The sequence below is a fragment of the Oncorhynchus kisutch genome, linkage group LG25 (assembly GCF_002021735.2).
Source record: "Oncorhynchus kisutch isolate 150728-3 linkage group LG25, Okis_V2, whole genome shotgun sequence".
NCBI lineage: Eukaryota > Metazoa > Chordata > Actinopteri > Salmoniformes > Salmonidae > Oncorhynchus > Oncorhynchus kisutch.
The window spans coordinates 14,242,932-14,259,477 of record NC_034198.2 but is presented as its reverse complement, the minus strand read 5'-3'; the positions used below and the strand labels follow the sequence as shown (position 1 = coordinate 14,259,477).

The 16,546-nt window shown below is 43.8% G+C and overlaps 1 protein-coding gene across 1 annotated transcript; it reads left to right on the top strand.

The window, feature by feature from the left end:
• The first annotated feature begins 308 nt into the window (after positions 1–308).
• On the top strand, positions 309–6,439 carry LOC109870352 (multiple inositol polyphosphate phosphatase 1). Its single transcript, XM_020460838.2, has 5 exons — positions 309–1,767; positions 4,076–4,270; positions 4,664–4,761; positions 4,883–5,013; positions 5,473–6,439. The coding sequence occupies exons 1-5, from the start codon at positions 1,176–1,178 to the stop codon at positions 5,846–5,848; spliced, it is 1,392 nt and encodes a 463-aa protein (XP_020316427.1). The 5' UTR covers positions 309–1,175; the 3' UTR covers positions 5,849–6,439.
• Positions 6,440–16,546: the final 10,107 nt, after the last annotated feature.

The window sequence follows — 16,546 nt, the reverse complement described above, 5'->3', positions numbered from 1 at the left end:
ACATTAATTGTTCACCAATTCCCATACGCAATAGATTAGGCCATAAATATTTCCCTCCCTAGGCAGTTAAAAGCTTTTTCTTAAAAACAAGTTTTCAATTGTAAAGAATTTGAAAGGCAATGCAAGTAATGTATATCTAGGGTTACACTATACACCTTTACTATTAAATAATATATATATCACGTGATATGCATATCATTGCATGATTCATTCTTTATAAAACAAGAACAATATAGAAGTGCAAGCTTCCATTAGAATTTAACTGCACCTGTGCCATTTATCTCTGGAGATGGACACAGCTGCACCGGGGATTTTTTTGCCTAAAAAATTAAGGTAAGGAGTGGTTGATGAAAGGTGTCCTCTCTATTAAGTACACCTGGGATATTTCTAATTAGCTATGGATAGCCACAGGCTCCTGCATAATGATAGCGTATTCAAGTAGACAGTAAATGTACTTAAACATTACACCATCTATTAACGAAGCTGTCTGCACGCAACACAGATTTGGAATTTAGCTTGCAACTGAGTAGTCAAACAGACCAAAAAAATCGCGTGTGTGGCGTCCGATAGGGAAGTCTTTGCCTCCGAAAGATGGAATGTGCACGGCACTTGAAATTCTTTCAGCCATTTCACTAATGCAAAGCCCATTTCTCGTTTTCTTACTGCTCTGCTGATGAATAGCTACGGAACTATTACAATCCTGGCATTTCGCAAATCTCGGGAAATAAGAGAAAATATGTGTCTCGTGCTCAGGCACATAAAAAGCACTGTGATAAACCTTTTATTGTATAGCAGTCGTCCTCTGGTGGGAAGAAGTGGTATTTTCCTGATAGAAACCAAATGATGTTGAATCCACTGGGTCTAGCTGCGTTTGGGATATTTGATTGATTTTGATATCCCACAGCCCTGAACACTGTTTGTTTTATTATCTTGATTTATGTCCAATTTCTACACCGATTACAACTAAGTCATGCAGTTTAGTGTGGGTCCCTTGCCACACGAAAACGCAGGGATTTAATACGGTTGGCCGGCTTGTGGAGCTCCATTTTTTTGTTGTTGCCAAGTTCAAAGTTCGCAGCGAAAGAACAACAAACAAAGCAGACAGCAATGTACTAGCTAACTTAGTTTAGTAGTTTGTAAGTATCAATTGCTTCTACCTCAACTAATTTGACGAAATGACATCAGCGTTATCTAAACACACGTTGTTGTTCACGACATTTAGTCTAGCTTTGACCCGGGTATCATACTGCTCAGTTGCAAATGCTAACGTTAATTCAAGCATACCTGCGATTGCAAATTATTTCGGAACGAAAGGCAGATATGAGGAAGTAAACCCCTATCTCATTAATGACATCCTCTCGGTAAACAAATCCCTTTTAAAACCGGGATGTACCGATTGCACTGCTGTTCATGTGACCGCCATAATTCGGCACGGAACACGATATCCAACGATCAAAAATATCAAAAGGATGCAACGGCTTCACGACCTTGTTCTAAACGACGCAATGAACACTGATAAATGGCTAACTGACATAAAAACCAAGTGGGAAATGTGGTACACTGAAGACATGGATGGCAAGCTTGTGGAAAAGGGGCGAGATGACCATAGGCATCTGGCTGTCAGGTTGGCAACATTCTTTCCATCTTTGATGTCAGAGGAAAACCTCAGGAGCCATCGTATCCGTTTCATCACTAGCTCCAAACACAGATGCGTGGACAGCATTGTCGCTTTTCAAGAAGGCCTACTCAACCTTTGGAAAGTAACAGGTGAGTTTGTAGAGTAAACCTAGTTTAGTCTTTTTCCTATTATCTGAATTATAAATAGGCCTGGGGGTATCACACTCAGTCACAAACACGGATCACCAGTGCTTTTTTCCCTCCCGCTCCCAGAAAGACGTTAATGTAAAAGCGCGGTGATCCTTCAGCCTATCCTGCCACACTGATTCTAAATCAAATTTTAATGGTCACGTACACATATTTAGCAGACGTAATTTCGCATGCTTGTGATAAATAATCCACACAAAAAAACAAATACTTAAAAGGTTGCTTATGAGCCTGAAGCAGAGCTGCCATGTCTGTCGTCGCCATAAACCTGAGCTGTGTTCGAAAACTACCATTTGTGATGTACATTTAGTATGTAGTATGCTTAATGGTCATTTAAGTAATAATGCCCGAGAAGCTGGTGTTTGGTGGATATATTGGCAAAGGTGTTGTTAGGCCCCTGTAAATGTTAGTCTAAAAGAAATGTGAGAATGTCTAGATGTTTTTTATTGTTACGTTTATAAATTGCCTGGCTGGGCTGATGAGAACAGAGTAAATAGGCATTTTTGTCATAGCAGGTGGTAACTTGTGGAATAGACACTGTCTGGAATGCAGTTTTAACCAATCAGCATTCAGGATAATACCCAGCCATTGTATAAAGTTAGTATACGAAAAGCTCTGGATGTCTTACTACAGTCGCCAAAATTCGAAGTATACAACAGTGGACACTTTCTGTGCTTTTAGGGCCCATAATGCAAATATTCAGAAATTAGCGTGGCTTCACAACATTTTCAGATTTTAAGAAAATGGTGGAAAATATGCAGCCGAAGTCTGACGAGAGCAGATACAAATGTAAGTACAAAAAGTTCACAAGTTAAATTAGTTAACTATAATTATGATAAATGTTGAGCAATGTAATACATTTTTTAAATTACTTTTCAAATAAGTTACGTGACACGTGATGTTGGCTGACAATTTGTTTTGCTACGCTAGCCGTACGAACCGCATAGCATATCATTACAGCAGTTGCTTGTATGTACCGGTATGTTAGCTAGCTACCTAATGTTACTTGGCTACTAATAAATCAACAGTTTATTGACAGTTTATTAATTATATGCTATCTAACTAACTACCCAACGTTTATTGAATTGATTATTAATGTCATGCTTAGCTAAGTGGTATTGTCATTGTTCGTTCTCAATGGACATTGTTAATGAAGTCGTACGATGTCTAGCTAGTCATTTGTTATGCTAACATGGTGGCAAGAAGTTGCATAGCAACAGCATCAACTTCCGGTAGACAGGCGGAGCGTAAGTACACTTAACTGAAAGGATGCCGTTAGTTTACAGTATACTAAAATGAACTTCTACTACATACTTAATGAGTATATACTACAAACTATGTTAGTATGGGTATTCAAACACAGCTCTGCTCTCTTATTTGTACATAGGTTATGGGGAGGGCCGGTAGGGTAAGTAACTGATCTTGACACAGATCTTGGTAGTGGTGGTCAGCTAGTGAAGAGTTCCCTACGTAATTACATCACATAGCCAAGGCTAGTCATCTCCCTACTGAATTTGAAACGTGGGAAAGGCAAAACATTTTTTTAAATGGATAAGTAAAGGCAAATTGAGTTTGAGGACATTTAAATCCAGAAATCTAGAGAAAGATGGTGAATCAAACCCAGAACCAGCCAGAGGACTATCAGTGTCGGAGGAGAGGAGTGAGGGGCAAACTGTTCCCGATGGCGATGCCTTAGCTAGCAGCACTGCTAATCCTGCAGTGCATCCACTGACAAGGTGCTCGGAGCAGGTGCAATTTGGAGTTCAAGAACACGCAAACGTATAACCTGCTGTAGCCTACATTGATTTATTTTATTTGGAGTTCTATTCCGATATTATGATATTTGATCTACTGCTACATTGATGTCTTGAAAATTATAAGGCTATAAGAAATTCCGACTTGTAGAAGCCCCGCAGCTTTACTCAAGTATGTGGCCATAAAATGCGTTGAATTAATCAGCACCTTGGAGAGTGCTGTCCATTTCACCACCATGTAACAGTAGCCTGCTATATGTTTTCTCTGTCTGCTGCGCTGCTACATTGTGTTTGAAACTTTTTCTCTCAATGTAATCCGGTACCTCAGAGCCCCCCACATAACTCCCCCTCTCTCACACTCGCACTGTGTTCCGGGACCTATCGATTTACAAATGAAGCACTGCTGATCACCATTAGTACAGTCTGGTGGGGCCGAGATCAGCAACAATAATACACAATGTTTGGACTTATTGTATTCTCTTTTTGTCTTGTTACAGAAGTTGGACCCAGCCACGAAATCAATGATGAGTTGATGAGATTCTTTGACCAGTGCAAAAAATTTGTTGACGATGTGGAGAACAACAAAACTGCCCTCGAAGAGGTCCACCTCTTCAAGGCCTCAGCAGAGATGAAAATAGTGCAGATGAAGATGGCTGCCCAACTGCAAGTTCCATACAATCACATCACACCAGGTTTTTATTTTTTATTTCACCAGGTAGGCCAGTTGAACAAGTTCTCATTTACAACTGGGAACTGGCAAAGATAAAGCAAAGCAGTGCGACACAAACAACAACAGAGTTACACAAGGAATAAACAAACGTACAGTCAATAACACAATAGAAAAAGTCTATATAGTGTGTGCAAATGGCATAAGGAGGTTAGGCAGTAAATAGGCCAATAGTAGCGAAGTAATTACAATTGAGCAAATTAACACTGGAGTGATCGATGTGCAACTGGACTTGTTGCTTGGTTCCAAATCGTAGCCACTTTGTGTAGTTTAGGGAGTTCATAATGTTACAGTTGAAACTTGCAATCCTCTTATGCCAGTTGAATTCATTCAATAATTCTCCCCTCTTTCTCACCAGATCTGGTGGAGGCTGCATTCTTCCTGTGCTCATACGAGTTTGCCATCAAATCTTTGAACTCCCCCTGGTGCAACCTGTTTGATGAGACTGACGCCCAAGTATGTACACAGCGGGAGAGCTATTGCCTCTGCCTCATAAACAAGGAAGAACCCAGTTCAGTCATACAGTTCAAACCGGTCTTTCACATTTTCATTAACACAATCACCTGGGCCTTTTCAGGTGCTGGAGTACAAAAATGACCTGAAACAGTACTGGAAGAGGGGCTATGGTCATGACATCAACCGCAAGTCCAGTTGCGCTCTTTTTCATGACCTGTTCAATCGCCTTGATAAGGTTGCTCATGAGATCAGGTGAGTTGGTTGTAAAGTCAGTCCACAGTCATTTTGACTACCATGATCGTATAATTTAAACACAAGTGCTTAAATAGGCCAATCATTGTTATCAAGCCACTCTCCTTGCTTGTTATTGAAAAACTATTGGGTCCCTGAGGGAGTCTAAAAAGTCTACTTCTTCTTCATCATCCTGATCTCCATCTTCAGGAAGGCTTTCAGGTTCTCATCCGATACGTTCTCCATCACTTCCTCTCCCATTAATTGTTACACCTGTTTTCAAAATGGGCTCTCTACAATAGGGAAAGTCATTGATCAATTGCCATGTAGCAGTTTACGTCATTTCTCCTTTGTTTTGCCCTCTGATGCATTTCACCTCACTTCCCTTAGTAGTTATAACATTGTAATAACATAGTAAGTGTGGCTGGTTATCATCATGATTTTTGAATTGTGGATTACGTCCCCTTTTTTTCTGTTCAGATTTGGGCATGTATCTGAGGCTGTGACCATTCAGGTGGGCCATGCCGAGACCCTCCTGCCCCTGTTGGCCCTCATGGGCTTTTTCAGAGACGAGACGCCCCTGACCGCCGACAACTTTGACCTGCAACATGGCCGCACCTTCCGCACCAGCCGCATCGTGCCGTACGCAGCCAACTTGGTCTTTGTGCTGTATGACTGCAGTGAAGGCCTCCGGCTACAGTTCCTCCTCAACGAGACACCTCTGAAATTCCCCAATATAAACCACCAGGCTCCTCTGTACAATACGGTCAGAGAGACCTACAGAGAGTTGCTGCACGGCTGCAATTTCGAGAAGGAGTGCGAGCCGTCCAGACCCAACAGAAACTGTGAGCTGTGAGCTTGGGGCATGTGAAGGTGGAGGGCTCTTTCTATACATGGGTTTGAAGACTTTAGCACAAGTTATCATGATGCTTGCTTTCTTTTCTAGGGTCATCCAGGGTCTTAATTGAATTCACTCTTTTTAGAGGAGGGAGAGCTTTATATTTATGCTATTTCACGGTTTCATATTGATTTATATTATATTGCAGATTTCAGGTGCCTTTTTGTGTTTTCATACAGTATGCTTTTTCCAAACGCAGAAAGAAACAATGAGTAGAACATAACGTCTGCCACTGGATAGATGCAGTGGGTTGGGTTTACTTGCTGAGAAACTCTTTGAAATTGTTTGTTTGTTACATTTTTTTGCTCTGTAATGAGTCATTTTGTTTGGGCTGATTTTTATATTTTTACTAATTTTCAGAAACATTTACTCCAAAGTTTGCCTTTTTTAAATATGGACTCAAACATCATTGGACTGCATTGTGAACAAAATATACATTTTGAACAATAAGCTTTTAATTTGTGGTTACCTTAGCTTTATTTAATTATTTTCTACATTGTCATTTGATTTGTTTGTGAAATATTTCAGATTAAAGTAAATGCCTTGAGATTTTGACATATTTGCTTTTGTATCAAATGCAAATTGAGCAACCCATTTCAAAATCAGTAAATGATGTCATATGGTTCAAATGTTCCATGACAGTGGTTATTTGTAAATGGCATCAAATGCCATTCATGGGTTCTCTTGATTACATGGTTTTCTTTCGATTTTCCAACGGATCAGCAAATTACCTATGGGAACTCCTTCCCCTTCACGCGATGCGATTGTGATGAATATTAAATATGTTTACTGTTACGCCACACCCTTACTGAACCCACATGATACGTCAATGCAAAAGGCAGTGTGACGTGACCTACAGCCTTTTCTTCACTTGCACATTTGTGTTTTATATTACGTGACTGCTATTAATAGTCTTTAGATTACCTTTCTACAGAATTACGGATTTTTCAATGACTCGGAGGTGCCGAAGTAGTTTATTTGTTAATCTAATCTACAATCTCCCCACGTCTCGTTATTGTGCCTGCCCATACTAGCTAACTATTTTTGCTTTTTGTCAAGCATTTTCCATCCTTGTGTGTTGGCTAGCTAGTTCGCTTTGAGTCTATCCTATTACCTCAGAAGTTTGCTCGTAGCCATACATGGCTGTTAGCCATACATAGCAACCATAGCTAGTTTGCTTGTTGTACCTGTTGTTGGCGCTAGTTGAACCGTGGTGTCGTGCCAGTCCCCGCTTGACTGCCACACCAGCCCGTTGATCCAGCATTACCACTCCCTCGCTTGGAGTATTGCTGTGATCAAGGAGCTCAGCAGTGATGTAGGCTACCGTTCCTTGCTTGACAGAGACAGTCCAAGCTTGACTGTGCCAGTCAGGTGGCTTCATATAAGTGGGAGTTTCGAACCCGGACCTTGATACATATTTAGGCGGGAGTTTCGATCCCAAAGCACGACTGGTCGGAGCCAACGGTAAATCTAACTTTCTCTCAAAGTATCTGAAGCCAATACCGAGAGCAATCGAAGCATACACCAGAACAAAATTATATATTTTTCATGGAATAGACTTATTTTATGTGAATCTATTTGTTGCACACTGATTCAGTGCTGTACACAGGCTGATGTTTCACAAATGTCAACAGCGTGAAAAACAACTCCCAGCATCAGATGAGCACACACTTTGCATTCTTGGCTTGGGAAATGAACATGCTCAAATGGCTGCACAGGGTAGCAGCTCTTTGACTCACTGTCAGAAATTCGAACCAAGAGCATTGAGTTCTTGACTTGTGAGCTTTAGGGGTGGTGCCTCTGGATTCTCATCAGATGAGTCTGCCAGACAGGTCAATGATCATTCCAAACGCTCCAAGCCACTGCCCAATAAATGCCATCGCTCATCCTCAACTGGGCACAAATCTCGACTGAGATACAAGGAGATTGTCACTGTTGTATGGCAACCAATGAGTCTGGCCTCGAGCACATCCTGACCAGGCTTCCCCCGCTGGTACCAAACCCAACCCCTACCTCTAAACGGAGTGTGGTTGTTGAATCAGATGACACTGACGTACTGTCCACGAGCCTCCCACTCTTATGGCACAGATTATGAGCACTCTGATGATGATGCTCTGTACCACAGCTCTAGCATCGTCCATTCCCTTCCTGGCAGTGACGGTCAACTAGAAAATATAATTCTCTGAAAGTGTATTTACTTATTTTTACCCCTTTTTTGTGATATCCAATTGGTAGTTACAGTCTTGTCCCATCTCTGCAACTCCCGTACGGACTATGGAGAGGTGAAGGTCGTCAAGCCATGCGTCCTCAAACACAACCCTACCAAGCCGCACTGTTTCTTGACACACTGCTCGCTTAACCCGGAAGCCAGCTGCACCAATGTGTCTGAGAAAACACCGTACAACTGGCGACCGTGTGTGCGTGTATGCGCACGGGCCCACCACAGGAGTCGCTAGAGCGTGATGGGACAAGGATATCCCGGACGGCCAAACCCTGCCCTAACCCGGACAACGCTGGGCCAATTGTGCGCCGCCTCATGGGTCTCCTGGTTGTGGCCGGCTGCGACACAGCCCTAGTCTGTAGTGATGCTGCAGTGCCTTAGACCGCTGCGCCACTCGGGAGGCCCTTCTCTGAAATCTTTGCGATGGCATGCAGGAACCTCAACGGGGAACATGCACCTACTGCCATGGTGTCCACATCCAAGTTTGATTAAGTTCTTCAAAGACTGAGACATCTATCCCGTTGTTCAAAGACTTTCGGGCGTTGTAGTATAGTATACCACAACAATGAGCACTTCCTCCTCTAGCTCCTCCCACCAGCCTCCTCTGATTCCAAGGCAGGAAAAATGACAGCACTGATTTAGCCGCCAGGATTAGGTTAGAAATTCAGCAGCGATACTATCAGAAAGAGCTGCAGGAATGCCTCTCCGCAAACTCCAATGCTGATACCATAAAATAACTGTTTTTAGTTACAGATGTGCTCATCCAATGCCTTCAGGGCAATACTCAGATTGTTGGGATGTAGACCTGCTCATCCAATGCCTTCAGGGCAATGCTCAGATGGTTGGGAAATCTTTAGCAACACTGTGTTGCATGGCGCCACCTATGGTTAGCGCAGTCCAAGCTCCCTAACAAAGGGAAGGTTCCACTCCTAGGTATACCCATATCACCTGGCCCAACAGTGGCCCACCTCCTCCAAGTGTCTAAGGAAGACCGAGAAGCACAGATGGAGCTTCAGCTCCTCATTCCAAAGCCTAGAATGCATCAGCCAGCAAACTATTACTCCCATCCCAGAGCCCCAATTGGGAAGCAAAGAAACCAGGCTCAGACTCACGCTGTACTAGGGCCTTCCGAGTGGAGCAGTTAAGGCACTGAGTCGCAGTGTTAGCTGTGCCACTAGAGATTCTGGGTTCGAGTCCAGGCTCTGTTGCAGCCGGCCGCGACCAGGAGACCCATGGGGCGACGCACAATTGGCCCAAGCGTCGTCCGGGTTAGGGGAGGGTTTGGCCGGCAGGGATGTCCTTGTCCCATCGTGCACTAGTGACTCCTGTGGCGGGCTGGGCTCCGTGCACGCTGACACGGTCGCCAGGTGTACGGAGTTTCTTCTGACACGTTGGTGCAGCTGGCTTCCGGGTTAAGTGGGCATTGTGTCAAGAAGCAGTGCGGCTTGGTTGTGTTGTGTTTCGGAGGACGCATGGCTCTCGACCTTCGCCTCTCCTGAGTCCATACGGGAGTTGCAGCGATGAGACAAAACTGTAACTTACAAATTGGATACCACGAAATTGGGGAGAAAAGTGGGTGAAGACTCACACTGTGCACTTACCTGCTCAGGAATGGTGGAACAGACACTCATGGCCTTACCAAAGAGGTGGAGTGCAGACTCCCCAAAGAGGCAGAGGTGCACCATATGCAGACCGCCTCGCGCAGAGGGCCTCTGTACTGATGGGACTAACTCTCTAGCACAAGACTGTTTCCTCGAGCACCACCTTTCCAGCTAGAAAAAGGTCAACGGCCAACAAATGGGTGTTACGCACTCTAACACAGGGCTACACACTACAATTTTAGTGCGCTTCAGGGATGTCTTGAAAGCAACGGCTCGCAACCCTACTCAAAAGCTCTGCTCAGAAGTCTACTTGCTCCTGGAAAGGCATGCAATCAAAGAGATGGAACCAGTGCAACAAAACTGAGCGTTCAACTCAATCTATTTTCTGGTGCCGCAAAACGGCGCAGGCCTCTGTCCGATCCTAGACCTAAGGTGCCTGAATCATCTTTTAGAACTTCCCTTCGAAATGCCGACAATCAAAACCATCCTTCAGTCAGTACCAGGGTATTGGTTCAGTAGAGTGGACCTGAAAGATGCATACTTCCATATCCCCATTCTGCCAGCACTCTGAAAATACCTGAGATTTGCCTCCGAACAACGTGTTATTCAGTTTGAGCCAGTGCCTTCGTGAAGTATTCAGACCCCTAGACCTTCTCCACATTTTGTTAAGTTACAGCCTTATTCTAAGTATTAAATCATTTTTTCTTCCTCAAATCTACAAACAATACCCCATAATGACAAAGCAAAAACAGGTTTTTATACATTTTTATGAATGTATTTAAAAAAAATAAAAATAAATGAAATATCATATTTGCGACGACAACCTCAATTCTTCTTCGGTATGACGCTACAATACATGTATTTTCATTTACTTCCCTATTGGACCCACCGCTATGCCAGTTCTATTGGTGTGTCATTCTGTCTTACTTTTTAAGATGCAGCCTAATTATTTCATTTGGATCTCTGGCGGTTTGGGCAGACAGACAGAAAACATTCTCCTGCTACACTGTATCAAAAAATGTAGGCTTCGTTTGTCAATCACAGAGAGAGATACTTTGGAGTCGATTCTGGCGTTGCTTCTTGTCACAGCTGTTTGACATTTTTTATAATAGAAGAAGAATTCTTACCTGCGTTTCTGAGATTTTAGTTACAGTAGCCTACACAAGAAAGTGACCCAGTTTCTGCCACAAATCAGCGTTGGACGGTTCAGTAGACCTGTGGATTGACTCAACACTTGCCTGTCTGGAAATCACTGCCATGCAAACGGATTCTTGGCAAAGAAATTCATTTTGAATAACGACAAGAATATTAAACATCCACATTAAATAATATGCCACCTGTGTTATACACTGGGTGTACAAAAAATTAAGAAGACCTGTGCTTTCCATGACATGAAAACTATGATCCCATATTGTTGTCACTTCTTAAATCCACTTCAAACAGTGGATTGAAGGGGAGGAGACCGGTTTAAGAAGGATTTTTAAGCCTTGAGACAATTGAGACGTGGATTGTGTATGTGTGCCATTCAGAGGGTGAAAAGGCAAGACAGAAGAGTTAAGTGCCTTTGAATGGGGTATGGTAGTAGGTGCCAGGAGCACCAGTTTGTGTCAAGAACTGCAACGCTGCTGTGTTTTTCACATCCAACAGTTTCCCGTGTGTATCAAGAATGGTCCACCACCCAAAAGACATTCAGTCAACTTGACACAACTGTGGGAAGCATTGGAGTCAACATGGGCCAGCATCACTGTGGAACGCTTTCGGCACCTTGCAGAGTCCACGCACTGGCGAATTGAGACTGCTCTGTATAATATCAACATAATGAAGGTTATTGTATAGAATGTATTATGGTTTACTATATGATATGATAGTGTATGATGTGTTTAACTGTTTCAAATAGCTGAGATGTGTGCTATTACAGGTTGTGGCATATTTAGTGACACCTAGATCTGGGTTATGGCTGCTAAACAGTGCGCAAAGTTGTGCCAGTTGGACCAATTCTGATTAAGCTTATCCATGTCCCTAACAAGGGCTCATTGAGAAGTTGTGTCTAACGGTATCAGTAAGCCGCTATGTACTACGGGAGCCACTGAGCCCATGGGCCAAATGAATGAAGCTCATTCTGGGCAGACCTGGGAGAGGCACAGCCAGGCTTGTGTGTGAGGGGTTGCAGCCAGCGAGCAGTGGGCCTGACTGCCACACTGCAGGAATGTATGAATGAATAGGCCTTTTTGTTTTCTCCCTGTCCCTCTGCAGCCCCCACCAACCTGGTCCGCCTGCACACAGCGTGCGAAGCCACAGAGATGCACCTAGTGAGGCTGGACAGTATAACTAGAAAAGGCTGGAGCGACATTAGTGTACCTTGTTATTTCCAGATCTGAAAGACTTTCATTCTATCCAGTTAAAGCTTCCCTGGGTTTGGGTTATCTATGTCATTCTAGTCTCTGCCTGGTGGTCAGTAGTCGGATCCCTTTAAAAAAAACTTCTAACAAGGACCCAATGAGCTGTAAACTCTTTACTATCCTTCCCATTGCATTCAGAGTAATAGTAGCCAGCTGTACATGAGAGTCCAGAGTAGTGCAGCTCACTGTGCATGGCTCCTTTCAGCTATTTCACGTACATAAAGCTTATAGATGGATCATAAGACATTTATCAGGTGTCACTCGCCACTTGCATTCTCCCACCACCTTCTCATTTATGCACAGGGCCCTTTCCAAAGGAACAATGAATTGCTGTTCTCTAGTTTCTCTTATCAAAGCTAGACAAAGACAGACATATTGCTCTGCTTGGAAATTAAACATATGTGAAGGTATACTGGGTCTTGGGAATGACTTGATGCACAGGTAAGCAAAGAAAACCCTCTCTCCAATACTACACTACAGAGTTTCACATAAGCCTTGTTGGATAATGGATGTGTTGTCAATATTGACTATGTCACTGTGTACTAAGGGTTTGTCAGGTGCTGGAAAGAAAACCGTCGGCATGGCCCTGGACGAGTACTTGGTATTCCCTGCTACTCCTTGGACGGGGATAACATCCGACAGGGACTGGATAGTAATGTAGGCTTCACCTCTGTGGATAGGGAGAACATCAGGCGCATTGCTGAGGTGGTCAAGCTGTTTGCAGACGCAGAATTGATCCTGCGTCACCAGCTTCATTACTCCATTCACTAAGGTGAGTGAGTGAAACGGATAAACAGACTGACTGTTCAATTCGCACTTGATATGAGATACTTAGTTGGAAACTTATCAAAGGGCCATCTCTAAATCATCCACTGTGATGGATCTGAGCTCTGGCTTGTATAGCTGCTATACTGTGTCTCTGCATTCACTTCTGTTCCTATCTGGTTTTGAAAACCGGTTTTTGTTATAGAAGTAAAATCAAGATACCAATCCTGTTGATTTTTGCTACCCAGTCTCTTCCTCCTGTGCATAGGCCCGAGATGAAGCCAGGAAGATCCATGGTTGCTCTGGGCTGTCTTTCTTCGAGGTGTTCATTGCTAGAAAGATGTCGGCATCGAGTAATTGTCTCTGGCCCCCTCCCAGTTAGGGGAAGTGATGAGCTCTACAGCAGTCTCACAACAATCACTGGTAGAAAAATGTTTTCTGCCCCTCCCAAAATATAGAATTTGTAGATAATTGGCCCTCTTTCTGGGACTCGCCCACAAACAGGACCAAGCATGGCCTGCTGAGGAGTGACGGACTCCATCCTAGCTAGAGGGGTGCTCTCATCTTAACTATGAACATAGACAGGGCTCTAACTCCTCTAGCTCCACAATGAGATAGGGTGGAGGCTGTTAGCCAGCCTGCCAGCTTGTTGGAGTCTGCCACTAGCACAGTCAGTGTAGTCAGCTCAGCTAACCTCCTCGATCTAGGTTGGGCAAAACTAAACATGGCTGTGTTCGCCTTAGCAATCTCACTGGAATAAAGACCTCCAAATTACTGCGTTTTTGTTTTTTGAGCTTCTAGGCATGAAATATATGCAGCCTACTCAATCACTTTTTATAGCTCCTGTTTACAGGCCTCTTGGGTCATATACAGCATTCCTCATTGAGTTCCCTGAACTCCTATAGGCCCTTGTAGTCATGGCAGATAATATTCACACATTTGGTGACTTTAGCATTCACATGGAAAAGTCCAGAGACCCACTCCAAAAGGCTTTCGGAGCCATTATTGACTCAGTGTTTTTTCTTTTTTCAGTCATACTCTGGACCTAATTTTGACCCGTGGAATAAATATTGTGGATCTTAATGTTTTTCCTCATAATCCTGGACTATCGGACCAGAAATGTATTAAATTTGCAATTGCAACAAATAATCTCCTTAGACCCCAACCAAGGATCCTCAAAAGCCGTACTATAAATTCCCGGACAACCCAAAGATTCCTAGACTCCCTAAACCTACCCAAGGATGTCGGAGTACAAAAGTCAGTTAACTACCTAACCAAGGAACTACATTTAACCTTGCGTAATACCCTAGATGCAGTCGCACACCAAAAAACTAAAAACATTTGTCATAAGAAACTAGCTCCCTGGTATACAGAAAATACCCGAGCTCTAATTGGAACGGAAATGGCGCTCCACCAAACTGGAAACTCTTCCGACTAGCTTGGAAAGACAGTATCATGCAATATCGAAGAGCCCTCACTGCTGCTCGATCATCCTATTCTTCCAACATGATTGAGAAGAATTAGAATAATCCAACATTTATTTTTGATACTGTCACAACGCTAACTAAAATGCATTCCCCAAGAGAGGATGGCTTTCACTTCAGCATTGATAAATTCATTAACTTCTTTGATATAAAGATCATGATCATTAGAAAGCTAAAAGCTAAAGCTAATTGCTAAAGCTAACTCCTCTTTAAATCTGCGTATCTGCGTATCTGCGTAAAGCTCAGTTGTCCTGAGTCTGCACAACACTGCCAGGACCTAGGATCAAGGGAGACACTCAAGGTTTTTAATAGTATATCTCTTGACACATTCATGAAAATAGTAATGGCCTCTAAACCTTCAAGCTGCATACTGGACCCTATTCCAACTAAACTACTGAAAGAGCTGCTTCCTGTGCTTGGCCCTCCTATGTTGAACATAATAAATAAACTACAGTTAGTGCTAAACATGGCTGCTAGACTCTTGACTAGAACCAACAAAAATGTGATCATATTACTCCAGTGCTAGCCTCCCTACACTAGCTTCCTGTTAAGGCTATGGCTGATTTCAAGGTTTTCCTGCTAACCTACAAAACATTACATGGACTGGCTCCTACCTATCTCTCCGATTTGGTCCTGCCGTAAATACCTACACGTACGCTACGGTCACCAGACGCAGGCCTCCTTATTGTCCCTAGAATTTCTAAGGAAACAGCTGGAGGCAGGGCTTTCTCCTATAGAGCTCCATATTTATGGAATGGTCTGCCTATCCATGTGAGAGACGCAGACTCTGTCTCGACCTTTAAGTCTTTATTGAAGACACCTTTATTGAAGACACATCTCTTCAGTAGGTCCTATGATTGGGTGTAGTCTGGCCCAGGGGTGTGAAGGTGAACGGAAAGACGCTGGCGCAACGAACTGCCCTTGCTATCTCTGCCTGGCCGGTTCCCCTCTCTCAACCGGGATTTACTGGTGCTCTTCCATCCCATCTCTAGGAGGGGTGCGTCACTTGAGTGGGTTGAGTCACTGACGTGATCTTCCTGTCTGGGTTTGGCGCCCCCCTCGGGTTCGTACCGTGGGGGAGATATTCGTGGGCTATACTCAGCCTTGTCTCAGGGTAGTAAGTTGGTGGTTGAAGATATCCCTCTAGTGGTGTGGGGACCATGCTTTGGCAAAGTGGGTGGGGTTATCCTGCCTGGTTGGCACTGTCCAGGGGTATTGTCGGACAGGGCCACAGTGTCTCCCGGCCCCTCCTGTCTCAGCCTCCAGTATTTATGCTGCAATAGTTTGTGTCGGGGGGCTAAGGTCAGTCTGTTATGTCTAGAGTATTTCTCCTGTCTTATCCGGGGTCCTGTGTGAATTTTAAGAATGCTCCCTCTAATTCTCTCTCTCCCTTTCCCTCCCGGAGGACCTGAGCCCTGGGACCATACCTCAGGACTACCTGGCCTGATGACTTCTTGCTGTCCCCAGTCCACCTGATCGAGCTTCTGCTCCAGTTTCAACTGTTCTGCCTGCTGCTATGGAACTTGACTTGTTCACCGGATATGCTACCTGCTGTTTTCCACTCTCTCTCTCTACCGCACCTGCTGTCTCTAACTTTGAATGCTCGGCTATGAAAAGCCAACTGGCATGTACTCCTGAGTTGCTGACCTGTTGCACCCTCTACAACCCTGCTGGTCACCTATGAACGTTTGAAGATCTTGGCCATGTACTGTTATAATCTCAAACCGGCACAGCCAGAAGAGGACTGGCCACCCCTCAGAGCCTGGTTCCTCTCTAGGTTTCTTGCTAGATTCCTGACTTTCTAGGGAGTTTTTCCTAGCCACTGTGTTTCTACATCTGCATTGCTTGCTGTTTGGGGTCTTAGGCTGGGTTTCTGTGTAGCACTTTGTGACATCGGCTGATGTAAATAGGGCTTTATAAATAAATGTGATTGATTGACTGACTCTGCCCTCTAGTGTTCCAGTTCTCTTTTACATTCCATTACAGAGCTACATTTAACAGTAAAGATCATATGGCTCTAAAGTCTACCACTTTACATGCTATGCTATTAAACAAGCAAAGAGAGTGGGTCATAGAATGTACAGCTACAGCACTAAAGAGGTGTCAATTATTGACAAGGTCCTGAACAGGTATCTTAATCCTCTCCCCTTAGGCTTTAAGGGCATCGATTCACCCTTGGAGAAGCC